Source organism: Agelaius phoeniceus, chromosome 8, assembly GCF_051311805.1.
Source record: "Agelaius phoeniceus isolate bAgePho1 chromosome 8, bAgePho1.hap1, whole genome shotgun sequence".
Lineage (NCBI taxonomy): Eukaryota > Metazoa > Chordata > Aves > Passeriformes > Icteridae > Agelaius > Agelaius phoeniceus.
The window spans coordinates 23944383-23972007 of NC_135272.1; the positions used below are offsets into that span (position 1 = coordinate 23944383).

At 41.1% G+C, this 27625-nt stretch overlaps 1 protein-coding gene across 1 annotated transcript; it reads left to right on the forward strand.

Annotated features, from left to right (window-relative positions):
- The first annotated feature begins 2796 nt into the window (after positions 1-2796).
- LOC129123813 (vitellogenin-2-like) lies at positions 2797-27352 on the forward strand. The gene is made up of 35 exons (XM_054638430.2): positions 2797-4152; positions 4267-4287; positions 4393-4544; positions 5836-6087; positions 6598-6759; positions 6851-6999; positions 7594-7744; positions 7854-8011; positions 8100-8265; positions 9105-9230; positions 9570-9788; positions 10701-10918; positions 11056-11153; positions 11432-11556; positions 11665-11766; positions 12401-12520; positions 12606-12795; positions 14491-14584; positions 14692-14877; positions 15406-15550; positions 15669-15891; positions 15970-16145; positions 16515-17363; positions 17824-17877; positions 18719-18805; positions 19827-20039; positions 20129-20271; positions 20669-20807; positions 21295-21430; positions 21908-22094; positions 22421-22509; positions 23558-23655; positions 24406-24565; positions 25959-26120; positions 27018-27352. The coding sequence occupies exons 1-35, from the start codon at positions 4083-4085 to the stop codon at positions 27131-27133; spliced, it is 5736 nt and encodes a 1911-aa protein (XP_054494405.2). The 5' UTR covers positions 2797-4082; the 3' UTR covers positions 27134-27352.
- Positions 27353-27625: the final 273 nt, after the last annotated feature.

The window sequence follows — 27625 nt, forward strand, 5'->3', positions numbered from 1 at the left end:
TGTTTCAAGGTCTCCTTCACCTTACTCAGTGTGTGTGAGTTTCCTTGCCCAGTACAGATTCATCTTCTCTTGTTGGGTTTTTGTGCATGTCTGATCACTTGTATAGCTCTGATCCTTGTGTAATTGACCTTTTGGAAGATATCTGAGTTTAAACTGCCTTTCTTGGGGTCAGAGGTGGGAAATTAACTCAAGTTCAGAATCCTTCACTGAAGGCTATTGCTGCTCTGCCCATTCACTTCAGAGTTGGATGGAGTGTAGTGACTGGATTTCTGGAAAAATAGCAGTAGGATAATACAGGGAGGAGAAGAAACTGCAGTTCTCAGAGACTGAAGTAAAAAGCTGCAGTTTCTGCTGCAGTGGATTCAGTCCATTGAGTTCCAGCTTGAGATGAAGTAATAGCCAATGTAAACTGCAGAGGATGATACTTGTGTGGTTTTCATGTAGCACCTGTAAGGGAGCAGAAGTGGATATAATGATAATAGCAATACTATTGTCTTGGTGGGCTTTTTGCTGCATGGCTAGTCAAGTTGGAAAGACAGCATCATATTTCTGTTTCTCCTGTTCTTGCCCAGTAAATGGGTGTTCAGAATCATGTCATTCACTGCTTTTTAGCAGGGTACAGTTCCTGTTTGGTTTCCTATTTCCCAGCTGTTGAGCAGCTCTTGCCAAAATTTTACTTGTGGAAGAATAAATACACTTGCAAAAAACTTAAGTAAAGTGAAAATTTAATATATTAAGGAGAACAGAACTCTGCAAGCAGGATTATTTTCAAGCCAGTAGTGACTGCAGATCTCCATAGCTGAGGCAGGATCCAGATGCCACCAGGGGCTGCTGCTGTTCCATTGTGTGCTCGTGGGTGCCCTACTGTGACTGTTAATTGTGTTTGCTTTACTTGAGCCTTCCTTCTTCAGCCTGGTTTTCTTTAAAGTAACTTTTGGGATAATAATACCTTGAAGAACAAAATAACCTATTTAAACTCTTGTTGCTGTCTACTGAGTGATTAGCAATTAATAAGCATTTTGTACTAATTTTTTGCTTTAGAGTTATATAGCCATTCTTATAGAAGTGGAAATATGTGTGACTGTCTCCATGGAAGAGCTAACTGTGCTAGAAGGGTGTATGCAGTTGAGTCCTGAGCTGGCCTCAGACTTGATCTGGAAGTCTGGAGTACAGATTTGGTCCTGTCTGTGTAAAGAAGTAAAACATAGCCAGAGTTTCTGGATTTCTCAATATACAGTGTCTGGGAAGATTTAAAATCTGAAACTACTGCTAATAATGGTATGAATTCTGCAGAGGGTGACATTGTGGTACTCAGAGCTGTTGGAAACAGCTGCAGGATCTTTCTTACTCAAGAGACTTGAAGAGCCAAGGGGAGACTTCCTGCAGGAATGTGATACAGGTGTATCACTTCACATAGGTGTACATTTGAGATAAGACAGTGAGTGCTCTTCTCAAGGAATAAGAAGTAGACACTCAGCAAGTGATGACAGTACAGCTATTGTTAGCTACTCATGCATGGTATTGAAAAGATGAGTGGTTCTCTTAAAACTCCCGTGTTTCTCAAAAATCTTTAAATACAATATTCATTGCTGCTTTTTCAGTCTGTGATGAACATGCTTTTACCATAAGTATCAGTCTGACTAGGTCTGAGTACTTACTTTCCAGGATTATGTTGGAGCTGTTAATTTTTTTCCCTTTCATCCCCAGTGGCTGAGGGCTATACAATATATAGCTCCTGTAACAGACTGTATTGCAAAATAACCTGATAAATGGAAATTTTTCTTAAGAGAACCTTCTCCCTACAAAACAGCTGTTGTTTTCTTCCTACTTTGAAGAGCTACTTCCACCAGATTCTGCAGGCATGCTGTACTTCACTTGTAGCAGGATAGAAGAAAAAACAGACTGTATTTTAATTTATTTTCTAGGGCTTGTTCTGTGTCCAGGTAGGTTTCAAACAGGTCAAGGTAACTGATATATGTAGATAATACCAATACAATCACGTTATTCTTGAAAGGAAAATGGAAGGATAGGCAGGATAATGGCAATAATGTGCATGTCGAATTAGCTTAGTTACTATGCAGGTTTGGGGTTTTTTTTAATTTGTAGTTATCACTAAGCTTTTCTCTGTGAAGCCTTATGAGATATCTTGGTTTTAGATTTTTTCTGATTTGCAAGAGAAGTTGATGAGAAGATATGAAATGTTGACATAGTTGTGTCAAAAAGCTGACCCCACAAGAAGTGTTCAGATTATCCAATGATTTATTTATTGCTTTCAGAAAATACATCTGATATCTAATTTTCATTATGCCCTACAAAGCTGCACAGTAATGAAAACCTAAGCTCCCATGGTGTATATTTTGTTGTAATTTTCATATTTTGTTGTAGTTTTCACACTTGTCAGTGTTTGTTTCTTTATTCACATTTTGAGTTGTACAAGATGTGCAACTATTTGGTATGCATAACAGGTAAGTTTGTTTTAAATAAATATTTACTAATAAAAAATTAATTACAACTGTATTAGAGAGCTTGTCCCCTGAGGCACAAAACATGCTTGTTCCCTTGAACACAAATAGATAGATAGATTGATAATCATGAGAAATGAGACATTTCTTGCAAGTGTCCACCCTTCATCCCTCAAATGTCTTCTGCAGTGAGCTGGGTGGTAGTTCCCAAAATAGTTCACACAGCCTGAGATGGATTTACAGTCCACATGGAATCTGAAAAAGTCAAGGCCTATGGGACTGGAAACCCAAGACCAGCACTTGTTAATGGAAGGCTGTAGAAACTGTGAAATAGAAAATAAATGTTCATTTGTGGGTGTTAAAATAGCATTTGCCACAAAGCACACTCCTGTGGTTAATCATATGACTATAGGAGTTGTGGGAGTAGAAATAAAGTGTCTGATTAACCAGTTTGTCATAGATGTTGAATTTGAATGGGATTCAGGGCTTTTGTGTGACTTAAGGCAACACAATAAATTGTGGGCTTTAAGTTGCTCCTTCAGGAACATCCTCCAGCTCAGAAGCCCCTGTGCATTTTTATTGCTGATCCAGATGCCACCCAGCTGGCTTTGGGAGACTGTGTCACTTGTGGGAGGAATGGGTCTGGTCAGTCCCCCAGCCCCTCACCATACTCAAGCAGGCCAAGCATGTTTTGTGCATCTCCACTTGCCTCCTCCTGAGGTTTCTAGAAGAGAACACCTGTGTGAATGTGTGCCTGGGCTCTCACTGTGAATCCATGGTGAAGCTGCTTGCAAGCCTGCACCTGTTCAGGTGATTCAGCTGCATTTTGGGACTGACTCCTTAGGAAATGCAAAAATTCTAGCTGACCTGCACTCCCATTCCCCCTGCTTTGCTGGGAGGAGTCTCTGTGGCTTTTAATTGTTCAGATTTGGCTGTCATTTACCTTGAAAGATAAAATATTTACTAATGGCTTATGAAATCTTTGTTCATTTAAAAAATATTCCTGGTCATTGTGACCAGAGCTGAAAGGACACACTGATCCTCTGCTGTATTTGAATAAATACATATATATGCCATATATGCAGGTTTTCATTAGATTGTTAAATGGGCTTTGGTGCACATAGGAGTAGGATAGCAAGGGGATATCTGTCCTGGTCTGCTGACTGCAGGGGCAGCTGGAGCCAGTGGTGAGGGAAGGGGAGGAACAGTGTCAGTGTGTGATACTGACTCTGCTAATTGGGCCGCTATCAATTAGATAACAGTTTGGGTCAGGTGCCAGGTCAGCATAACCTGGGCAAAATCAACCTAGTCTATGGCAGGACCAAATATCAGCAGCCAGCTGTGACACAACCTAGGAAATTAAGTAATGTGTTTATTGTAAAATTATTGTAAGTGATCTAGTAAAAACTTATTAGGATAAGTTGAAACTTTTAAACAATTCAGCCAAGGGTTTATGAGATAATCTGTGAGATGCCAAGGTATGACTTGATTTCTGTTATTCCATCTGAAGAGAAAGTATGATTGCAAAAAGGGAAGTGTTTACATTAACTGATAAAAAACTTGAGAATTCAGCAGAATACAGCCACGTGTTCCTGAGCTTCCTTCCATAAAAGTCTCACCATGTCTGCCACAGCCCCATTCGCCTTCACTATGAGGGGGATCGTACTTGCACTAGTGCTCACCCTTGTAGGTAAGGCTACATATCCCTTCTTCACCTTTCTTTTCCAAATTTTCCTTAAGTTCAGTGGCAGTGATTGGATCTAGATTGAGCATTACTTACCTGGTTTTTCATCTCTTTTTGTAGGTAGTCAGAAGTTTGACATCGGTAAGTAAATTTCCTTCTATAACCTGCTTTCAGTGAATTTGCTGTTATTTCTATTTATTAGAACATGCTTAGAAGTATTGTGAAAATGGCTATTATTTCCCTCAGACCCTGGATTCAGTAGCAGAAAGACCTACTTGTACAGTTACGAAGGCTGGGTGTTGAATGGGCTTCAAGAAAAGAATTTGGCCAAAGCCGGCGTGCGCCTGAGCTGCAAACTAGAGATCAGCGGGCTGTCAGAGAACAGCTACCTCCTCAAGGTACTGCACCTCCTAAATGTGCAACAGTGAGCTAAAATCACAGTTTTAATTGCATCTGGCTGATGTGGGGTGTAGGAAAGCTGCAGGAAACACAACTGGAGGCTTGTCACTGTAGGTATCAGAGAATGAGCTGCAAGCTGCTGTTTCAGAGGGATGAGTCACTTACCTGTGCTGCTTGTGGAAGTTTTGTAGCAGCTGTTCCTCAAGACTTATTGTAAATACAGCTGCTGGGGGTTTGCTAGAAAATGGAAAACTAAAGACATTTAAACCTGCTCTAAAATTTGATTCTAGTCTTAGCATGCATTTTGAACTCCTTGTGGGAAGCCAGGACTTGGGTATGTAAAATCATTGTCATGAAGGCAACTAATAAAAATAGGCTTAAAAAGTGATAAAAGCTAATGATAAAAAGTGATTCATGATAAAGATAAGATTAAAAAGTGAAAATCATCAAAAAGGAGTATGTAATGTTTAGTGTTTGAATAATGCAGTAAAAGATCTGTACATGTGAAATCATGCCTCTGCTGAAGTCAGCAGTGATAGGACCTGGCTCAATTCAAAATAAATATGCTTCAGGAATGTACTTTTACCCCTTTAATTCAGTTACAAATCGGAGGTTTTTTTGGAATACTGAATTCAGTGACAGCTGTCACCGGTTGTATTGAACCGTAGATCTTTCAAAATTGAGGGCTAGGGATTGCATTTCACACTATGGACTTGGGCCTGAAATTCTTGTATATGTGCACCAGCCTGTGCTCTGAGGCACCTAAGCTGGCAGTAACTTTGCCAAAGTTATTGAAATTGCTTCTTATTGACATTGTATCTCAGTGTTTATAAATATATTGTTCATTGTTAAAATATTTTGGTTGATTTAAATAAGTAACAAATGTGAAGCAAATATAGTAATTTGTTTAGTCCAAAAAAAGTTGTATAGGAATAAGTTAAAATGAAACATTCTAAAACTGCAAATCTTTTTTACATTTAGAATGGTATAAGCTTTTTAAATGCTAAATCTAAAGCAAAATATTATTTTAAGGCTGACAAAAAGGTTGACTTTATTTGATATGTTAACTGCTTCTGTAAGATAAAATAGTACTGTTGAGCAGGCAGGATGTGCACTGATTTTACAATAGTGTAAACACAAGGCAAAAGAATAAACTGCTCTATGATTTTCTAAGGCTACATTTGGAAGAAAAGAGTATCTCACAAGTGGTTATATTAATTTCTTCCAATGTGTTTGTGTATTTAGTACCAAAGGGATTTTATTCACCTAAGTATCTTGATTTCCTCCCAGATCCGCTCCCCACAACTCGAGGAATACAATGGCATCTGGCCCAGGGACCCATTCACTCGATCTGCCAAAATCACCCAGATGGTTTCCTCATGCCTTACCCGGCCCTTCAAGTTTGAATACAGCAGTGGACGGGTTGGAAACATTTATGGCCCAGAAAACTGCCCTGATACTTGCATTAACATAGTGAGAGGAATACTGAACATGATCCAGATAACCATTAAGAAGTCACAGAATGTGTATGAATTGCAAGAGGTGTGTTTCTTTCCATTCTAAAACTGTTTTGCAGAAAGAATGTGTTTTTTTCTCTTTAGCTGGTCTTCCTCTGAATTTCTGTCTATTTGCATCTACTTTTGTGTGTTTGTAGGAAGAAAAAGGTGATTTTCATTCATATAGAAGTAAATGTGTGCATGTGTGTTCAACAAATTACCTGGGCTGAATTCTTTCTAAGACATATGTCTAAGTCTTAACATGCAGTTCTTTGGAGAAAAAGAATTATTATCCATGAATTTATTTGTTATAGGGCTTCTGTAATACAGCTATTTGATCAATATTATTTGCTAATTGTTGATCTTAATTGATTACTTTTTAAGTTTAAGCTCTATCCCCTGACCAAGTATAGCTCACATGCCTATTATTTGGTTCAGTAGGAATGATTGTATGTAATAGTAACAGCTTCACTGAGAATCTTCATTAAGTAAAACTTCTCACACAGTGAAATCCTGACATAATTGGGAAGTCTCATTTTCTGTATTCATCTGCCAGGCTGGGATTGGAGGTGTTTGCCATACAAGGTATGTCATCCAGGAAGACAAGAAGAACAGCCGAGTCTCTGTGACCAAAACTGTAGACCAAAATAATTGCCAGGAAAAAGTGGTGAAGAGTCTTGGAATGGCTTACGTCTATCCCTGCCCTGTTGACATGATGGTACGTGAGATGTGGAAAGATCTTCCTAACTACAAACATGGCCACTGTGTTCCCATTTATTCACGCTTTGGGTCTCCCTGTCGCCCTACAGAAAGAAAGGATCATCAAGGGGACTGCAGCATTCTCCTACAAGCTGAAGCAGTCAGACAGTGGTGCCCTGATCACAGAGGCTGTGTCTCAGCAGGTGTATCAGATCTCACCCTTCAGTGAACCCACTGGGGTCGCTGTCACGGAAGCAAAGTAGGTGGGATGTGGGCTTGCTTCACAAAGTGAGAATAATTAGAGGTTCTATCAGTTCCCTTCACCCCCAACTGAAGTTAAATGAGAATTGAACTCCACAGCAGTTAAATGGAGATGTGTAATCACACCAGAGTTTCCACAGTCCAAAAAGTTCAGCAAACCATTTTCTATTTGTACCCTGGTCAAACTGGCATTACAATTGCATGGAAGAAAAGGAGAAAAGCTGTTTTGTTCACTTGTACCATAAGAATGCTAGTTTACTGGTCTGTTTGTTCTGAAAAGGAGCTAATTTGTAGTGTCAGGAGGAAGATAGTGTATGTAGAAATAGGATCATTCATTACACCAGGTTAGTAGCTCTCATTCAGCAGACAGTGATTTTGCTTCTCCTCGGAAACAATTTCATTGTAGATAATTCCAATACCATTTTGTTCTAGATAGAAGTGTTTATTCATTAGCAAAAAGTTCTCTTTTGATAAGAAAATTTTTTAAAGAGTAAGACAGTTACCATCACAGTATCACTGAACAAACAAACAAAATTGGCACATGGGTGAAGGGAGATAATGCCTTTCTCCTGTGACTCCTGTCTCTTGACAGACAACAACTCACCTTGCTGGAGGTGAAGAGTGAATGGGGGAGCTCCCCAGAGATCTCCATGCAGAGCTATGGAAGCCTCCAATACCAGTTCCCAGCAGTACTGCCACAGATGTCAGTGCAGCTCATCAAGACCAAAAACCCTGAGCAACGGGTATTTTTTTCCAAATTTCTTTCCTAATTAAAAAAAAAACCAAACAAACCTGATCATAAATTCCAAAGACTGTAATTATGCATGCCCTCTGTCTTGTGTTTTGTTACAGATAATTGAAACACTGCAACACATAGTCCTGAATAACCAGCAAGATTTCCATGATGATCTCCCATACCGTTTCCTGGAGCTCGTCCAGCTCTGCAAGCTGACAAGCGCTGACACCCTTGAATCCATCTGGAGACAATGTTCAGACAAACCCCGCTACAGGTATTGCATTGTACCAACCTGTAAGAAACTCTTCTGGTTTTGTGACAACTGGGAGCTAAGATGAAGGATTTTTAAAATCTGTTTGCAGGCGATGGCTGCTGAGTGCAGTCTCTGCGGCGGGCACCCCAGAATCTCTCAAATTCATTAAGAGCAGAATCCGCAGTGATGACCTCAGCTACCTTCAGGCTCTTCTGAGTGTTCCCTTTGCTCTCCATTTCACAAAAGCTGATGAGCACACTGTTCCAATAGCAGCAGTGAGTAAAGCCATGTGAATCTTTCCTGTCTCACAATGAACGGAATGCTAATCAGCAACCTGTGATTAAGTACTTTAGAGGCTGGATTCTCCTCTTGTGTACACTAATTTTGTGGAAACATTGACCTGTGATTTTTTTTTTTTTTGGCATAGCATTTATTATAGGATAGTTCCATGTCTTCATTTCTCTATATTGATGTAAAGCCCTTTTCTTATAAGAGCTTCTGGGAATAATTCCCATTTTAGTTTTCTGGGATCACATGGCATGCCCTCTACAGACAAAACTTTGTCCCTTTAATCTCTTCTGAAACAAATGATGATTAGGGTGTTATGTCACTTGAGCAGCTCTTTCAATTACAAACTAGTCCATGAAGTAGAAAATGCTGCAGGAAAAGTATTAGTGCAAACATCAAATATGTTGACACGATAATGAATCACTAATTCTGAGCAGGATTTTTGCCATCTCTAGCCAATATTCTTAAACAGAAAAAGCAGAAATGATGTGAAAATGCATCATAAATATAATTGAGTTGCACATTTTCCTAGAGGTATTCCGTTTATACATTGATGTTTATCCATAATCTTAATGTTTTCAGTGTTCAGTTGATGAAAATCAAAATGTAGCTATGTAAGCTTATATGTGTATAAACTAGTGGGGAATTAAGCTTCTAACTAAAGCTTCCAAATATAATGTCTACAACCTACTTTTATTTGTTTAGATAAGAATAGTAATCATTCTGAAATTGATCCCTTCAAATAAGATCTGATGATTTTCCTGCTCTGAAAGCTTTGTGAAGCACTGTATTAAATGACAAATTATTTTTTTTTTCTTTTTCATAGGACTTAGTGACAAGTTCTCGAATCCAGAAAAATCCCTGGCTTCAACAACTTGCCAGCTTGGGATACAGTTCTGTGGTGAATAGATACTGTTCTCAGACCTCAGCTTGTCCTAAAGAAGCTCTCCAGGTAGCTTTTTGCCAAGCTTTTTTTTTAATGGCTTAGTAATGTTCATTACATTAGCTTTATTCTTTTAATATCCAGTATAAAAAGGGTGACTGGAAATATAAATACACATTTTGTAGGTTTTCTTCAGAACAAAGGCATCAAATAATTTTGTCAATGTAATCATTTGCTTCATCATTGAAAATACGGTTTTCACATTGCAAGGATAAAATCCTGAGAGAAACCACCATTGAGTGATTTTTATCAAACTAGTTATTGTGGTAGGCTTTTCAGTGGGTAAGGGGGACACTGTGGACAGTCTTTAGATTAGAGTGAGAAGACTGAGCTGTGCTTTGTTTGCAGCCCATCCATGACCTGGCAGACGAAGCAATCAGCAGGGGCCGTGAGGACAAAATGAAATTGGCTCTGAAGTGCATTGGCAACATGGGAGAACCAGCCAGCATCAAGCGCATCCTCAAGTTCCTCCCCATCTTTTCATCCAGTGCTTCTGATATCCCCATCCACATTCAGATTGATGCCATAATGGCCTTGAGAAAAATTGCTTGGAAGGACTGCAAAACAGTATGTAGGATCTGGTAGATTTTCTTAACTTAGTGAATTAGAATATGTACCATAAGTGTAATGGTTTTAATGGTATCGTGTGTGGATTCAGTTTTTTCAAAAAAAGATTATTTTTAAGAACAATGCTACACAGTTACATTTAGCTGATGTTTTCTGCTAAGATGTAATGATAATTAGTCAGTAGGAATCTTCCAGCAGTGTTGCTTTTATCATCTGTTGTAACCAGCTAAGTCCTCTGCTAGTTATAGGTAGTGGACACTTAGCCACCAAATAGTCAGACATATAATTTAAATTGCCTCTGTAATAAGGAGGAGAGACACTTTCTCTTAAACTCCTGGGCCAAATGTCAGCATTGCTCTGCCTCTTTTAGATCCTTCCCTTGAGGTTGGGCGAGTCACCACTGACCCCACACTGAGGTTGCTGTCACAGAAAGTGTAGGGAAAACGTTCACGTGGTTTAGGTATGGGACCTATATGAGAAACCATTCACTCAGACTGTCTTTGGTGAACTGCTGAACCCTTTTAAAACTGGTCTAAAATAGTGAAGTATGCTCACTGAGTCAGTGGAGTTACTTCAAACAATGAATCTTATTATCTACATTTTTTTCTTCCAAAGATGTTCACTGATATTTGAATATCAGTAACACACAAAGCAATGCTGATGCCTTTTGGATTGTCATGGCTTGATAGATGGACATTTATTTCCGTTTCAGTGGTTTCATGGGGCTGTTCCACCATGGCCCCTTCAGTTATATTAGTAAAGTTATGTGGAACCCTGCAGTAAAAAAGATCAGGAAACTTTTCTGCAGGGCTAATGATCCCCTCTCCCGTATTTTCTGTGGGTTAGGTGTGGATCCAGTTTGCAAAATGGTTTCAGTTATTGGTAATTCCAGACCCTGTTTTGTCTGTGCAGGTGCAGGGATATCTCATCCAGATTCTCGCTGATGAGTCGCTTTCCCCCGAAGTGCGGATGATGGCTTGTGCTGTTATCTTTGAGACAAGGCCTGCCCTTCCCTTGATAACAACCATTGCCAACGTGGCCATGAAGGAGAGCAATTTGCAAGTGGCCAGTTTTGTGTATTCCCACATGAAGGCTTTGTCCAAGAGCAGGTTGCCATACACGTACAACATGTGAGTAGAGACCAGAACAAAGCAGGTGCTCTTCAGCAAATTATGATCTTCTGCATGTGCTGACAACCGAGGTCAGTTTATTTACTGACAGGATGCAGCTTGTTTCTGGACACTATTATCTTTCTCATTTTGTTTAGATCTTCAGCTTGCAATATTGCCCTTAAGCTGCTGGCCCCCAAATTGGACAGGCTGAGCTATCGCTACAGCAAGGTCATACGTGTTGGTGGTTACTTTGGTGAGTAAATGTTTCAGTGATCAGGAAATTTTCACTTCAGAAATCCATTCCTAAAATATTAAGTCCTTTGGAGAAAAATGGCATTCTTTGTTTCAGTGAGAAATTAAATGTGAGACTCGTGTGTTTAGAGTGGCCATTTAATAATTTCTGCCTAAACAGTTAGAGTTTATGTAATGATATATCTTAAAGTTGGCAGTGGAAAAAGCTGCAGAACTATTATCTTGAATGATAAACAGAATGGTTAGAAAAAAGATGTATCTTGTTTTCTTCTGCCATAGATAACTATAAAGTTGGTGCTGCTGGAGATGTCCTTGTTATGAACAGCCCAGGAACGATGTTCCCGTCAGCAATAATTTCCAAACTGATGGCATATTCTGCAGGGTCGGTGGCTGATTTAGTGGAGGTAAATATATACCTCAGTCAATAATAAATAAAATTAAAATTAAAACTGCTCACAAAGTTACCTCTCTAAGCATGTTTCAGACTGCTCCTTCTCGTGCTGTTTTGGTAGGCTGGTGTCCGTGTGGAAGGCCTCACAGATGTCATCATGAAACGAAATATCCCATTTGCTGAATATTCCACATACAAAAAGATAAAGGAGATTGGAAAAGCTGTAGGTATTTTCAGTAATACAACATGTAGGTTATGTGAAGGGGCATTGGTGATGCTTCTCACTCTAGCTAAGCCTTGTGTCAGGAGGTTAAAGGAGTCAGCTCAAGTATGTCTGTGAATGAGAGATGTGCAGTGGGGACTGCAGGGGACGTTTGCCATGGCTGCAATAGCTTCTGCCAGTTTTTGCTCTGGCTCTGCCTCCTCTCCACCTCAGAGATGGCTGCAGGAGAAGCACAGGAGGGAAGGGAGTAGCAGGCATTGCAGCACACTATGTCACATGCCTGGCAGCATTCCTACTCCCTCCCTTCATCTACCTCACCTAGTTTACAAGAATACGCCTTTGTCTTCAAGAGAAAAATTATTTTTTGCAGGGCTTTCAAACTGGGTTTAGTGGTACTAATGGCTCAGACTCTGTGTATAAATGTTATTGTATTGGGATACCAAACTTTTGTGGGCCTCTCAATGGTGGAAGAAAGTGTGAATTAGTGCCATCATGCTATTTACAATTGGAAATCTTACAAAGGAAAAGGGCAGCTTGGTCAGTGACAGGTTTAGGTATGGGTGATTTAGGATTAATTATCATTTATGAAGTGTTCCATTAAGAAATTTTGCTTGTCTCTTTATCTGTTCCCCAGCTGCTGGGATGGAAGGAGCTGCCAACAGAAACCCCCTTGATATCAGCCTACTTTAAACTCTTTGGCCAAGAGCTGGCCTACATCAACATCAACAAGGAAGTGCTACAGCAGGCGGTGAAGGTACCAGGGTCCCCCGCTCTCTTTGCGATGCTGGCCAGCGTTCCAGCTCCCCATGCCCACGTGCTGGCTCCCTGTTTTCCCGCAGGCAGTGCTGGAGCCTGCAGCCAGGAGCACGCTGCTGAGGAGGGTGGCAGCCCAGCTGCGCGCGGGCACCGCGGCGCAATGGACGCAGCCGCTGTGGCTGGGAGAGCTGCGCTACATCGTCCCCACCGCCACCGGGCTGCCCCTGGAGTACAGCTCCTACAGCACGGCCCTGGCCAGGGCTGCTGCCAGCGGTGAGCTCTGAGCGGGGCATGGGAGGGACGGGGCCTGGGCGAGGCTGGAGAAAGGAGTGGAGAGCCAGGAGGTTAGAAAAAGAGCTAGTTTTGGGATTGGAGAGTGGGGCAGTGAAGATGTTTGAAGAGAAGCTGGATGCACTGGTTTGTGCATTGTCTTTGAATGGATTGAAGACAGAAGAGGTGAGATGAGAACCTGGGAAATCAGAGAGAGAGAGAGGCCACAACATTCAAAGCCAAAAAACCACAAGAGCTGCCTGGGGAGCTGATGCAGACATGGGTAGAAGGGGGTGGTTCCTGAGAGGTGCACACACAAGCTAAGGAGGATTCAATGTTGATTTTAAAAGAGAAGAAAATAGAAAACAATCAAAAGTGCACTGTTAGTAGCGTTAAGAAGGAGGAAGAGAAGAGGGCTTGTGAAAAGAGATTGGAGCTCTCTTTTAAAAGAACAAATATGCAAGTGCTAATCCTCATCAAGAAGTTAATTCAGTGATCACACTGTGAGCTGTGCAGCAGACTTAAATTAGGCAAGACTGACTCTAATATCTGCTGACACGATGTAAGGAATGAAGGGTGATGAACATGTGCTTGTGCTCTCCCACATACCCACTCTTTGCTGGTTTTTGGCTTGTTAGTTTTCTTTAGTAACTTTGCAGATCTGCCCCTTCTCTGTGTCTTCTGTGTGTTTTTATTATTTTTTTCAATAACAACCTTGTAGCCAAGTTTGGGAGGTATGGATTGGATGGATGGGCTGCAAAATGAACGAAGGTTGTCTGGACTGCTGGTCTCCAAGGGTAGTCAACAGCTGAAAATATAATTGGTGACTTGTTACAAGAAACCTTCCTCTGCCATTGGCACTTGTTAATTGTCTTCTTTTAAAACTCAAACTTGGTGAAAGAAGGCACCCTCAGGATTTCTGTGTCAATATTAACACTGAGCTGGTGGGAGCAGCTGCTGCTCTGAGGGGGTCAGGCTGCCACTGACAGTCAGCTTAACAGGCTGGAGAGGATGGCCTGAAAGAAGTGGGGTGAAATTTGACCAAGGCAATGCAAAGTCCTTCACCTAGAGTGGAGTAACCCAAGTGTATAGGCTGGGCATCACCCAGACAGAGAGCAGTTATGCAGGAAGGGCAGGACAACCTGGTACAACCTGGCAGTGTGCTCATGTGGTGATAAAGGCCAGCTGTGTCATGGGCTGGAGAAGCAAGAGCAGAGCCAGTGTGACAACGATTTCCTTCTCTATTTAGCACATTTGAAGCTGTATCTGGAGTAGAATGTCCAGTTTTGGTTCCACAGTACAAGATGCTCACACTTGATGTGAGGAAAGATTGGAGATCAGAGGTTGTTTAGCCTTGTTCTCTGTATTTGCTCTGTCTTCTGACTCCCCATGTTTCTGAAATTTTAATGTTACACTAATTATCAAATTTTCAATTTGGGTCAGCTCTTCATTTCCTTAGTATATTTTTTATTTCCATTTTCAATATGTTGCATCTGAGCCTTTGCCTACATAACAAGCTTCCTCTGTATTTTCAGTATTCTTCAGAATCATGAAAGGTCTCATGTACCCCAAAGTCTGTCTTGTTTTCCAGCCATATTTCCTGTACTAACAAAAACACTACCTCCTACTAGAAACTGCTTATGTTTGACTCCTTTCTTTCATTTTTACAATGTCCACATATTGTTCTTGCATTTGCAGTTGATGGAAAGATATCTCCCCCTTTAACTGGAGATTTTAGACCTTCACAGTTGCTCGAATCCACGGTGCAGATTCGTTCTGACATAAACCCCAGGTATGGCAGGTTTCTGAGGCTTTCCATGTCAAGGAGGTTTTTAAGGGAAGAACCACGTGGGTGAAAAGAGCACCTTCCTTACACCTGACTGCTGCACTCTGTTTCAGCTTATACATACAGAAATTTGCAACAATGGGTGTCAACACAGAATACTTCCAACAAGCTGTGGAAATTCAAGGCAAGGTCCTGACAAAAGTGCCAATTAAGTTTGATGCCAAGATAGACATGAAGCTGAAAAATATTAAGGTTGAAACAAATCCATGCCATGAGGAAACTGAGCTAGTGGTTGGAAGGTACAGTAGCATTACTTCAGAATATTTTGTGTTGCTGAAGCCTGACAAAGTTCACTATTAACTGACCTCCCACAGAAGTCTTTAGAGAGGCAGAGTGACTCTTCAGTGTGTAGCAGAACCTTTGAGATAAAGCACAAAGAAGACAAATACAGAAGCAAAAAATCAGAAGAGATCTGAATTATTTAGCAGTGTAATTTTTATATTAAATTGTTTATTGTTTTGTGTTAATATTTTTTATTATTTTATTGTCTTTTAAGGATTTTGATTTATGTGCTTGAAGGAATATTTTTGATGTTTTGGAAATTCTGTTGAAATTTATCCAGACTTTGAAAACTTCCTGCAATATAAGAAAATTATATTTGTCATGAACTCTTTTTGTTTTAAATAATGTTTATATTTCTAAATTCATATATAATCTCTGTGGTCAAAAATCTTACTTCTGTGCTGTCACATGATACTTACAAGGATGTATTAATCCAAAGACAAGGGGTTGGAATAATTCACTGGTTTTTGCATATATCTCAACAGACATAAGGCTTTTGCTGTATCAAGAAATTTAGGAGAGCTAGGTGTTGAAAAGAGAACTGCAATTCTCCCAGGAGATGCTTCATCAAATATTGTGGAAGAACCTTTCAAACCATCAGACAGAGCTTCCAGTGAAGATTTCACAAAGGTAACCTATTTTTTTGGCGTATCCAGTACTATTCACTCTCTCTGCACTGGATGTCTGTAGTTTCACCCTTGCCTGTGACACACTCCCAGTGGCACTCACATCCTCATCTCTAACGCAGCCGGAAGCTGACAGCGCCTCAAGGAAACGTGCCTATGGCTCTCTAGAGGATCTTGGCCCCGTCACGGGAAGGAAAGCTCATAAACGAGATGTTTGTGTCAAGCTGCATCACCTTGGCTGTCAGCTCTGCTTTGCCAGAAGGTCACGAGATGCCAGCTTCCTGAAAAACACCTATTTGCACAGACTCATCGGAGAGCACGAAGCTAAAATAGTCTTGATCCCAGGTAAAATACCGAGCATCTTGGGCTTGTCAGTGCTATTTGAAGCAGTATAACTCTCTAACGTGTGCAATTGGTGTGTAGTTGAAACAGATGCTGATATTGACAAAATTCAGCTGGAGATTCAGGCAGGATCCAGAGCAGCTTCCAAAATAATTAATGAAGTAAACGCCGAGTCGGAGGAAGAGGGTGAATCATCTCTGTATGGGGACATCCAAGCTAAACTGAAGAAGATTCTAGGCATTGACAATGTGTTCAAGGCAAGTTACTGAGTACGGCAGTGGGGAACATTTTCCCCTAAATAAGGGCAAGAATTAGAAGTACAGTGTGGGAAGCTGGCATGGCAAAGAAAGGCTGGGGCTGTTTTGGAAGGTGCCAGTGCCCCAGGCTGAGGTATTGCTCCTGTGGGGTGCATCCAGCAAGGTGGGCTGAGCTGGACTGGGTTTCAGCTAGAAGGAGTGGATCTGAGGGAATTCTGCATCTTCTGCTGTGAGTGAGGCAGGGAGGTGGTTTTTCCTTGAAAAGCTGGTGTGAGAACCCAGCTTAGTCTGACACCCACAGAAGTTTTACTTTGTGAAAACAGGACCAGATGTATTCTCTCTTTTGCACCTCTTGGACTGTGTTTGCAGATTGCAAATAAAACACGACACCAGAAGAAGCGACCTTCAAAGAAAGAAAACACTGTGCTTACAGAGCTTGGGGCAGACCCTGACACAAAACATCCCTCCAGCTCATCTTCTGCCTCCTCAGCTGTCTCCTCTTCCTCATCATCTGCTGTTTCTCCTCGTCGTAAAGAGGCTGGTGATGAAGATGAGAATAATCAAGAAGAGCAAGCAAGAAACAAAGATGCAAGCAGCAAGAGCAGCAGTGGCAGAAGTAACAGCAAGAGTAGCAGCAGCAGCAGTGAGAGAAGTAGCAAGAGCAGTAGCAGTGGCAAAAGCAGCAAGAGCAGCAGCAGCAGCAGTGGCAAAAGCAGCAAGAGCAGCAGTAGCAGCAGTGGCAAAAGCAGCAAGAGTAGCAGTAGCAGCAGTGGTAAAAGCAGCAAGAGTAGCAGTAGCAGCAGCAAGAGTAGCAGCAGCAGTAGCAGCAGCAGTGACAGAAGTAGCAAGAGTAGTAGCAGCAGCAGCAGGAGCAGCAAGAGCAGCAGTAGTAGCAGCAGCAGCAGTAGCAAGAGCAGTAGCAGCAGTAGTAGCAGCAAGAGCAGTAGCAGCAGCATCAGTGACAGAAGTAGCAAGAGCAGCAGCAGCAGTAGAAGCAGCAGCAGCAGTAGCAGCAGCAGCAGCAGCAAAAGCAGCAGCAGCAGTAGTAGTAGCAGCAGCAGCAGGAAGTCATCAAGTCATCACAGCCATGGGCATCACTCGAGGCATGTGAATGGCAGCAGCAGCAGCAGTGAGTCACTGAGCCACCACAGCCATGAACATCATTCAGGACATCTGGATAGCAGCAGCAGCAGCAGCAGTGCATATTCCAAAATATGGGTAATTTTGTCAGTAAATCAACTGATGCTACTAATCATGCTCCTGATGGTGGCTGGCCTTGCATGACAAGTCAGGACATTAGGAGCTGCTCAGTAGATTTCAGCAACATAAAATTGAAAAAATTATTCTACAAACACACCTGCAATCATTGGCACATATGTCTACTTCATCTCAAAAGTTTTCACAAGTTTGTCAAAAATTTTGTTACTGTCAGGAAATGGGGTTTTTGACAATTTGCTGTCCATAAACATTGCATATTTCTGTCTTAATTTTGCGGTAGAAACATTAATGCTCTATATAAATTACTTCATCTTGCATTATGTTCTTGTGACTAAGCATACAGCACTATGTATGAATGATAATCAGTAAATTTCTTATTTAATTTCTTAGATTTTCATATAATTGCAGCATTTCTTTTCCTCTGAAACTTCTAATTTTCTTGTTTTTGTCATTTTCAAAGGAAGCTCATGAGATTTATCAGTACCGCTTTAAATCAGCATACAAACAAGAAGAGGTGAGTTTTTCTTTCCTCACTAAAAGAACTATGGAATCTGTCAAGAGTCAAATGGATATTTTAATGGCAACTTGTTATCTTTGTTGATGAAAATTACAGTACTGATAACATTAGAACTGTGGTGGTTCTTCTGAGATCGGTAAAGACAGAGAGCCGTGTTCCCTTTTGTGCTGCGCACATGAAGCCACTTGTGGCTCTGCAAAGGAGCTACAAGGCCTCTTCCAAAGCACTAAAACAGATTGGAGCTGCACACCTTGAAGGAACCATCAGAAGCTTGATTCATTTGATTGACTTTGATCACCTGTTTTCTTGGGTTGGAATCACTGCACATACATGAGGGTAGTGATGTGGACAAATGTAGGAGGATACCTTATTTTATAGTATTTTGGTTGAGCAGATTCTTACTAGGACATGAGCCAGCCAGAGCAGTGTACTTGGCACTAGTGCTCCTCAAAAAGTAACATTTGAGCAATGTGTGTCCACTCAGATGCTCCTTTCCATTCAGTTGGTCCATTCAGCTCATCAGGCCTGTGCAGAATTTCTGGTCTTTCATATTGAAGTGAGAAGCTGATTAAATCTGACTTGCTTTGGTCTATTGTTTTTTCATACAGGGAATTCTCATCTCTTCATGGTCCTTATGGACTGTGAAGAGTCAAATATGTTGGGGGAAACAAAATTTTTCAGAGTTAGATCCTACATAGCAAGCAGGACAAAGCCAAGTGCCATGAGAGAGAGTATTGTTCAGGACTGCCTCGTGCAATTTCTTCATGCATGCTTTAAAGTTACCCTCTTGAGCCTGTTGTGGTTTGATTTTTTTGGGTTTTTTGGGGTTTTTTTGCAGTTCCCAAAAGGAAAACTCCCAGAAGACCAAACTGACAGCTCACATTCCTCTGCCAGATCCAGTCATGCCACATCTCGAGCGTCATGGGTTAGTTGCATCATTTTTAGGGGGTTTTGAGAGCTTGGAATAATGTCAGAGTGGCTGTGCACTGACAGTAATTGTATACAGTAATAACTACAATAATCATGGGAAGGGAGAAATGCCAACCTCTTGAGTCTCAGGTATCAGTCAAGACGTGCACCATAGCTCCCACATGCACTTTCCTCAGCTGTGAGGATCCTTCTTAACTTGCATCACAACCCTTCCCTCATGGAAATCCCGCCCAACAGATGCCTGCAGAGACTCATTTTGTGACCTCTGCAACCTGGAGGGAGATTGAGGTGCTGCAGTGCCATGTGAGGACATTGGTGGTAGCAGAAGGCATGTTCCAGAGGGGGCATGGAGCACCTGGGCTCCTCACCACCAGCAGATGGGTGCAGGCTTGAGAATGATGGAGTGAAGATACTGAAGGTCATGATGCACTTAAGGCTGTTCTCCAAGGGAAGGGGTTCTTGATGTTGGAGAATATGTCCTGGATTATATTCTGTGCTGAGTTGCTGTGCAAACACAAAACCTGACTGCTCCACAGAACTCACAGCCCAAGTATGAGCAGAAAGCCAGCACAGGACCCAGACAGATAAACAAGAGGAGATGAGTGGGGGATGTTTCTGCTGTGGGAATGAGTGATGCATACCACTGACAACTGATGTTCAAACTGAACCACTTGCTTTCATTCACAGGCTGGATACTAACAATGAAGCCCAAATCATGCAGTCATTACTGTGTTTTAATTATATGACTATTTCCATGGTATCAGCTGTAGCTCAGGAAATGGCACAAATTTTGGCTCATAAAAACACTAAAGCCATCTGGCATGCAGAGGCACGTGCACATTAAAGACATATGCATGAGGTTTTATAGGCATGTATATATGTGTGATACATATGCTGGTATATATTTGTGGTTCAGTTATTTTTTCATTTATCCATCTAGATCTTGCATCTAAAATGTTCCATGGTAACTCATCTATAATTATATGTTTTGCATGCCTTCTCCCCCTTCCTCTTAGCCCAAGTTTTTGGGAGATGTTCAAACCCCAGTGTTAGCAGCTTTCCTGCATGGCATCCGTGATGATAAGAAGATAGGAGGCCTCCAGCTCGTGGTATATGCTGATATTGACTCCATCAAGCCTCGGGTGCAGGTATTTGTGTCCAACCTCACAGATTCAAGCAAGTGGAAGCTCTGTGCTGATGCTTCAGTCCACAATGCTCACAAGGCAAAGGTAAGGCTCAAAACTGGTTTGTACAGCTCTGTATGCATCACAGGAATGCTCCAGGCACTAAAAAATGAACCATTGTCCCTCCATCACAGGCCTACCTGAAATGGGGACGGAATTGCCAGGACTACAAGGTTTCATCTGAGCTGGTAACTGGGCAGTTTGCTGCCCACCCTGCTGTACAAGTGAAACTGGAGTGGCCTAAAGTTCCTTCCAGTATCAGATCCGTAGCAGAATGGTGAGAATTGAATCTTCAGTGACACTTGTTAACAATGCTGGTCAACTGGGAAAAATCAGCATCTGCACACAAGGTTCTAGTGGCTTAAGTACTGGCTGATACTTTATTCTCTGATCTGTGCAAGTACTGCCTTTGGACATAAAAGCTGAGAGGGATTACATCTTATTTTAATGTACAGTAACTCTTGATATTTGCCATAACTGCTGAAAACTGAGGAACAGATCCTTCCTTTCACTGAACACTTGAACAGCAGAGCAGAGAGTGGGTGTGAGGACATTACCAGGGATCCTGCAGACTATTATGCTGCTTACACACTGGTGTGATACAATCTAGCTGGGATGTGTGCGGCCTTTTTTTTCTCCATCTCACTAAATCTTTCTGATTTGAACTTTTGAAGGTTTTACAAGTTTGTCCCTGGGGCTGCATTTATGCTGGGGTTCTCTGAAAAAGCAGAGAAGAATCCTTCTCGACAAGCCAGGCTGATCGTGGCTCTAACTTCTCCAAGGACTTGTGATGTTGTTATCAAGCTTCCTGATGTAATTATGAAATATTTTTATCACTCTTCTATCTTATTCCTAGTAGAAAAGTGTGACTGTTTAATTACAGTGGGTTAGTTCTGAGAAAGAAAAATTAAGTCAGTTTGGGTGCAAATGATGAAAATTACTTTTATATATTTCTGTCATTGCAATATTTCATAAAGGCATGTCTATATAGTGATTCTTTTCATGGAGAGAGATGTGGGTACTCATGGTGACATGAGTTTCCATCTGTAGTACCTCCATAAGTGTTCACCTCATCACCTTTGAAAGGGAGTAATTCATTCTCTCCCAAACAATACCTGAATGACTTCTCTCACACCATGAAAGAAAACTGAACAAAAGCAAAAACCTCATGCACAATGAGTCAGATGAGTTATGTTCACATAAAGACTTTGCAATGAAAGTAGAAGAAATAGGAAAAAATTTTGTGCTAGCTGTTTGCTGGCACAGACACATTTTGATGTGCTTTTGAATTCCTTTTCAGGTTACCCTCTATGAAAAAGCCATGAGGCTTCCCCTGTCCCTCCCTGTAGGGCCAAGGACATCAACGTCAGAGCTGCAGCCTCCCAGCTGGAATGTCTTTGCTAAAGCCCCTTCTGCAGTGCTCGAGAATTTGAAAGGTCAGATCTAATTGGGTTCAGAAGCATGACAACTTCAGTCTCACAATTTATTTGAGTAAATTGTAAAAAAATTGTAAATTTTTCTGGCATTGTTTATCTGAGTTATTAGGAAATGTTCTGTAATAATGTGAGGATGGTTCAACTGAGAGAAAATATTGTGCATGTAGAACAGAAATCATCAGCATTTCAGGGATCAAGATACCAATTATTTGAATTGATAAAATTTTAAATTTCTGACTTTTTTTTGTTATATAGAAGAACACATTTTATATGCCTTTTAAAGAATTTATGGGTGCTTACTAGCCAAAAGTTCCTGTGAACCATATGAAAATATCACATAATGAAACAAATATAAAGCTAAAATAATATGGCACTAGAAACAAACCACACAATTTAGTGGCTTTCTCTCATGGAAAACAAAAAAACCTCACTGTTTTTGTTTTTTTTTGTTTGTTTGTTTTCGTTGTTTTAAACCAGCTCAATGCTCAGTTTCCTACAACAAGGTCTCAACTTTTAATGAAGTTCGGTTTAACTATACAATGCCAGCAGACTGCTACCACATCTTGGCTCAGGATTGCAGCTCTGACCTGAAGTTCCTGGTGATGATGAAGAATGCAGAAGAAGCTGTGAGCCTGAAAGTAATCAACATCAAGCTTGGCAATCAGTAAGTAACTTCTGCCAGATCCTGGGAGCACGAGGGACCTCATTGCCCACATTTAGCATGAGAGGAGCTGCAATCTGAGCTTTCCTGCAATGGCCAGCAGCCCGTGGGGCTTCAGCACTCCTCTTATTTATTTTCCATGCATATTGAACATGATGCTGGTTCTCTTATCCTGCATCTTAGGTGACAAGAGTACTCCTGATGTAATTTAAGCATTTGAAATGAGCTTGTGCTCTGAGCAGTGGTATCTAGTGAGCAGGAAGTTGGCCCTGCCACTATGAGTGTGTGAAGGTGGCACAGGCAGGGTGTGAGCTCTCTTGTCCTTGCAGCGAGGTCGATATGCGCCCTGCCGACGGACGCGTGAAGCTGCTGGTGGACGGGGCTGAGAGCCCAGCAAACGTGTCCTTGACATCTGCTGGTGAGTGATGCAGCACATGCTGCTCAATTTTCACTTGTGTTTTGGGAGAAAGGAGGAAAGAGAAGGAATCTGTAAAGGAGATTTGATCAGTTTGTATGCAATCCACGTTTCTTTGGTTTTAAGGTAATATTTAATATGTACTTTACTCACTTGCAGAGGGACACTTAAAAAGATTGATTAGAGTGTGAAGATCTTGAAGTAGCCTAAATAAGCAAGACATAATTAGCATGAAGATCCCACCTTTTTGTACATCATCGCAAGTCCTGTTGTAGTTCCAAATTTGAGAAGGGTTTTGGCTATGCTATCAAATTTTGCTTGATTAAAAAAGTAGAGCTTTTCTAAAATCCACTACACGTGACTTGTATATTGATGTTTTTCCTGATTTGATTTGTAGGTATAAATTTGGCTTGCATTCTACCAGGGATAGGTATAGAGAGCTTGATTCTCTCTTCTCAGGAATAGTTTGTTTCTGTGAAAAGTACAGGAAGACCTTGTTTTATCCTGTGCTGTGTAGTCAGGGGCTGTATACAGTGTGGGTATTCTGACTGAAGAGCTGCAATATATGAATTGGGCTAAATCTTGCTGAAATTGGGTTAGCATGTACCAGTGCTGAGCTCTGTCCTGTTTGTTATGTACTTGGGAAGTGATAATTGTGCTAGAAATGGCTCCAGTGGCAGTCATGGTGTTCCTCATATTTCCATATTCCAATGCAGTGCACTCAGACCCTTGTTGATCTGCACAACTACAGAGATACTATAGACAGCTCAGTAATAATTTATAGACATAAATGTGGTTATGTTAATAACCTAAAAAAAATTAATAAGTCTGTGACCATTAACATTCTCTTCCATCCTTTTGCAAGCACCCATTTTCTATATATGCCCATTTCTACATTGCTTTCTTCTATATTTGTGTTTCTTGAATAGGGTAATTGAGGAATTTTGAAGAAAAGAACATTTTAGAAGCTTGACAGTTGTTTTTTTCTCTCCTAAAGAAGCTAAGTTTGGTCTGGTTTTGTTTTGTTTTGTTTTGTTTTTTTTCCTTCTAGGTGCTTCTCTGTGGATCCATAGTGAAAATCAAGGGCTTGTACTCCTTGCCCCAGCCTATGGCATTGATAAACTGTACTTTGATGGATACACATTCAGGGTATCATTCTTCCTCTTCATAAGATTGAGTGTTGAGAATTTCCATAGGACTCCCTTAAATCTGTGTGTATGAGGGCAAGGGTGTACAGTGGCAAAGGCAAGTGTGTGCAGGGCACAAAAAACCCCAAGGGAAGATGATGCTACAGGATTGCACAGTCCTGCTCTTTATTTCTGGGTGTGAGAAATGAGAATCTTTGATCAACAAAAGTGTTCTATTCTTGCAGTACAGATGTGTGTTGGGAAGTGGGTCTGTGAGCGTACACGTGCTGAGTCAGCAGTGCCTTTGCAAGAAAAATGAGTTTTCAGCTCCTGACACTGTTCTTACAGCTGTACAATTCTTCAAAACAGCAAAAATGCAGCCATTCTTGTTAGATAAATGAGTGGTTTAGAGTCTGCACTGGAATTAACCTGAAGCTGGAACGTAAGGGGTTGGTAAACTGTTTCATGTCTGTCTCTTGTACTATCAAAACAACCACCAGAAAAAAGCTTCAGCATATTAATAATAGTCTAGAGCATGAATAACTTAACATCCTAGACTGGCACAGTAGGTTATAAAGACTGTATCAGTTATAGATTCTGCAGCCTCACAGGAGTTTGGCATCTGACTGTCAGACCCTTTTGAATTCTTATCAAAGAGATTTTAAATATTTGTGCATTAACTTACACTGGAAGGGACCTGCATAGCAAAAATGTGCTCCACAGGTATTACTTTTTTTGTAAACTTGAAATACTTGCTTATTTTTCCTCCAAGATCCAAGTTGCTTTATGGATGGCAGGGAAAATGTGTGGACTGTGTGGAAAATACGATGCAGAATGCGAACAGGAATATCGGATGCCCAACGGATACATAGCTAAAGATGCAGTGAGCTTTGGGCATTCTTGGATTTTGGAAGAAAGGCCTTGTAGAGGAGGTATGCAAGCTCTAATAAATTTAATATAATATTACTGCTATTGTTCAGGAAATGTGGAATCTGTTCAGAAAATTAAAAATCCATATATATTTTGGAAATAAAAAGCATATTAGAAGATTCATTATTAAGTTATATGTTAAGTTTTAAAATTACTTGCAAGTTGAGAAAGAAATAAGAAATCACAGGTTAAACAAGCCAAAATATACAACTTAGTTGTAGTTCAAAAAATAAGATGAATCAAAATCTTTATTTCAGTTTTGAAGTATTTTAGATGAGGATCAGAAAGAGGATAAGCTTCACACACAATGCTTTTATTTAAGCACAACCCCATTTTCTGGACATCAATTTTCAGCAATTAGTCCATCAAAAATCTGATAGGGATTAGTAGTTATTACCAGGGCTGACCACCTGGTTTTTGAACCAGTGCAACCTATCAAACAAAGCATTCATGTTTTGTATGTACAAAGTAGATGAGCAGTCCAGGGACTTAATTACATGGTTGAAATAAAAAAGCTGCATTTTAAGTCTTTCAGTAGATTAGGATCTCATGGTGTGCAGCTCTCAGCTGAGGTTATGATGCAGCATCACACCACAGTGCTTGAGGAGAGCAGGGAGGTTGCATCTGCAGAGACTTGTCCTGTGGGAAGGACATCCTCAGTCCCTGGAGATGGCTTCTGCATGTCTAACTCAGCATTAGCTGTTACTCTTGCATGTTTTTGTCACAAATTCTGGACAACAAACTTGCTTTAGATGGATATGGAGCCCACATGCACATCCACAATAATATTCCCATGGCTGGTGGTGACCACATTCTGTTTCCATTTAACATATGGTGGAAGCTGCTGGAATTTGAAGACATAAAATTTATATCTAGGAATAAATTGTGGTCTGTTTAGCTTCTCACTTGTAACTGCTTGTCCTGGGAATCCAAAATGAGATCAATATTACTTGTTGGCAGCAATGACTGTTGCTCTCTCTCAGACCAGTTCTGTGTCTGGATGACATTGGTAATAATGCAATTCTTTAGTGATTATTTTTATTTGGTCAGAAGTCTCCCCTTTAGTCCCACTGCTGAACATTCAACATTTTAAAATGTGGTTTGACAGCTATTTAGTCAGCCAGTTTACCTTGAAAAATGTTTATTGGAAAGTACAATGTTTCTATATCCTGACCTAGAAGCAGGTCAGTTGCATTTGAAATTAGCTTTCCAGGGCTCCATATCCAACAAGCTGATTTGAAAGACCTATCAGCCAGTAAAACTTCTTCATTCGTGATCAAAGCACAGTTGTCACAGAGGGAAGTTTGCAGACGGGCAGTGTTGGCAGATGTGTCCTTCTGGGGGGGTGTGGAGCTGTGTCACGTTGTCACCAAGCTGTCCCCCTGCCCGTTGCAGCCTGCAAGCTGCGGCACGCCTTTGTGAAGCTGGAGAGGGCGGTGCAGCTGGCCGGGGTCGAGTCCCGCTGCTACTCCACGGAGCCCGTGCTGCGCTGCAACAAGGGCTGCTCCCCCAGCAGGACGGCCCCGGTCACCGTGGGCTTCCACTGTGTCCCTGCGGGTAAGGCAACGCGCATCCCACCGGGGAGGAGCTGAGCTAAAGTAGCGATAGGTTGTCACTTAGTTATTCCACTTGAAAAACACGGATGCAGCGTGGCCATCGGTAGGCATGGACTTACTGCCCTATTGACTGAAGCCCTTTCCCTGTTCCACTGCTAGGCAAATATTCCTTCAGCGAGGGAGATGGTTCTCTATTGGACATTTAATTGTTTTCATTGTACTGGGATTTAAAGGCTAAACTGAATTCTCCTTCGTGGTGTTTAGGGCTAGCAAAGTAAAGGCAGGACAGCAGCACAGTCAGCGCTGTGATTCAGCTGAAAAGCTGTGTACTGCAGCCTGTGCAGACTGAGCCATAGAGGAACAAGCACAGCACCCCAAAACAGGGATCCTTGCCTTGCATTTTTTATATATCACTGCCTTTGGGTGTGATCCTACTCCACTGTGCTGATTTAGGTACTAGAAGGGCAGGTGTGGACAGGATTGTACTAGAAGGGCAGGTGTGCACACAGGTCCAGTGATATAGGAGGATTTATTTTCTATACATGTATTGTAGATTATAAGACATTAGATAAAATAGATATAGATTATACAGAGCATAGAGTTGTATCTGTTTTCCAAGTTTTTTTTCTTAAAGATTGTAATACCCTTTCCTAAATGTATCATTAACAAAATTCTTCATGGAAGTAGTAGCTTTCAAGGTAGAATTGACTTATTAATGAAGTGGATTTCCTGGAACATCTCTGTGTGACTTGTGACTTCATATTCAAATATGAATATGTAAATCAGTGAGGAACAGCCAAGCCTGCTGTAATTAATAACTAGTGCATGGTAAATGCTGTAGCTTGCAGAACTACTTGTGAAGTAAACTGTTTAATTTTCATTTCTTGTTCCCCATCAGATTCAGCCACCAGCCTGACAGACAAGCAGATGAAGTTTGACCAGAAGTCAGAGGATATGAAGGACACTGTTGATGCACACATAGCATGTACTTGTGAGGATGAAAACTGCACATGAAGCTGTACTGTGCAGCATAGGAGAAAACAGAAATACTTTCATGTTTTTATTGTGTAGTGTAAAAAAACTTGTCTTAAGGAATAATAGATACTAAATTTAAGTACTTAAGGATCTTGTATGGGGACTCTTCCCAAGTAATTTAAAGTATTAAACTTTATTATTGTAGAAACTGTTATGATTGCCCATAAATATCTGATTTCATAATAAATCCATGCATGGAAAAAATTGTGAAGGTTTCCTTATTCACTGGTGGTGGAAAGAGGTCTACATTAGGTTATCCTTATCCCCCTTTTCATAGACTTCTTGAGTTCTGTGCACTGGGGCTCTGTTCAGGGTCACACTGGGAATTGGATTGGGTAGCTGTGGTACTGCTACTCCTGCTTGTTCCCCCAGTGCTTCCTTCCCTGGTGCTGGGATCCTGTGCACCTGCAGCAGGGCCTGATCACCTCGGTGTGATGCTGCACCCTCTGCAGCTGTGGTGCTTGGCCAGAG

Coding starts and splice junctions, on each gene's coding strand:
- LOC129123813 (XM_054638430.2), top strand. CDS start 4,083: ATGTCTGCCACAGCCCCATTCGCCTTCACTATGAGGGGGATCGTACTT. Junction 6,760..6,850: donor CCTGCCCTGTTGACATGATG/GTACGTGAGATG, acceptor GTCGCCCTACAG/AAAGAAAGGATCATCAAGGG. Junction 12,796..14,490: donor GGCCAGGGCTGCTGCCAGCG/GTGAGCTCTGAG, acceptor TTGCATTTGCAG/TTGATGGAAAGATATCTCCC.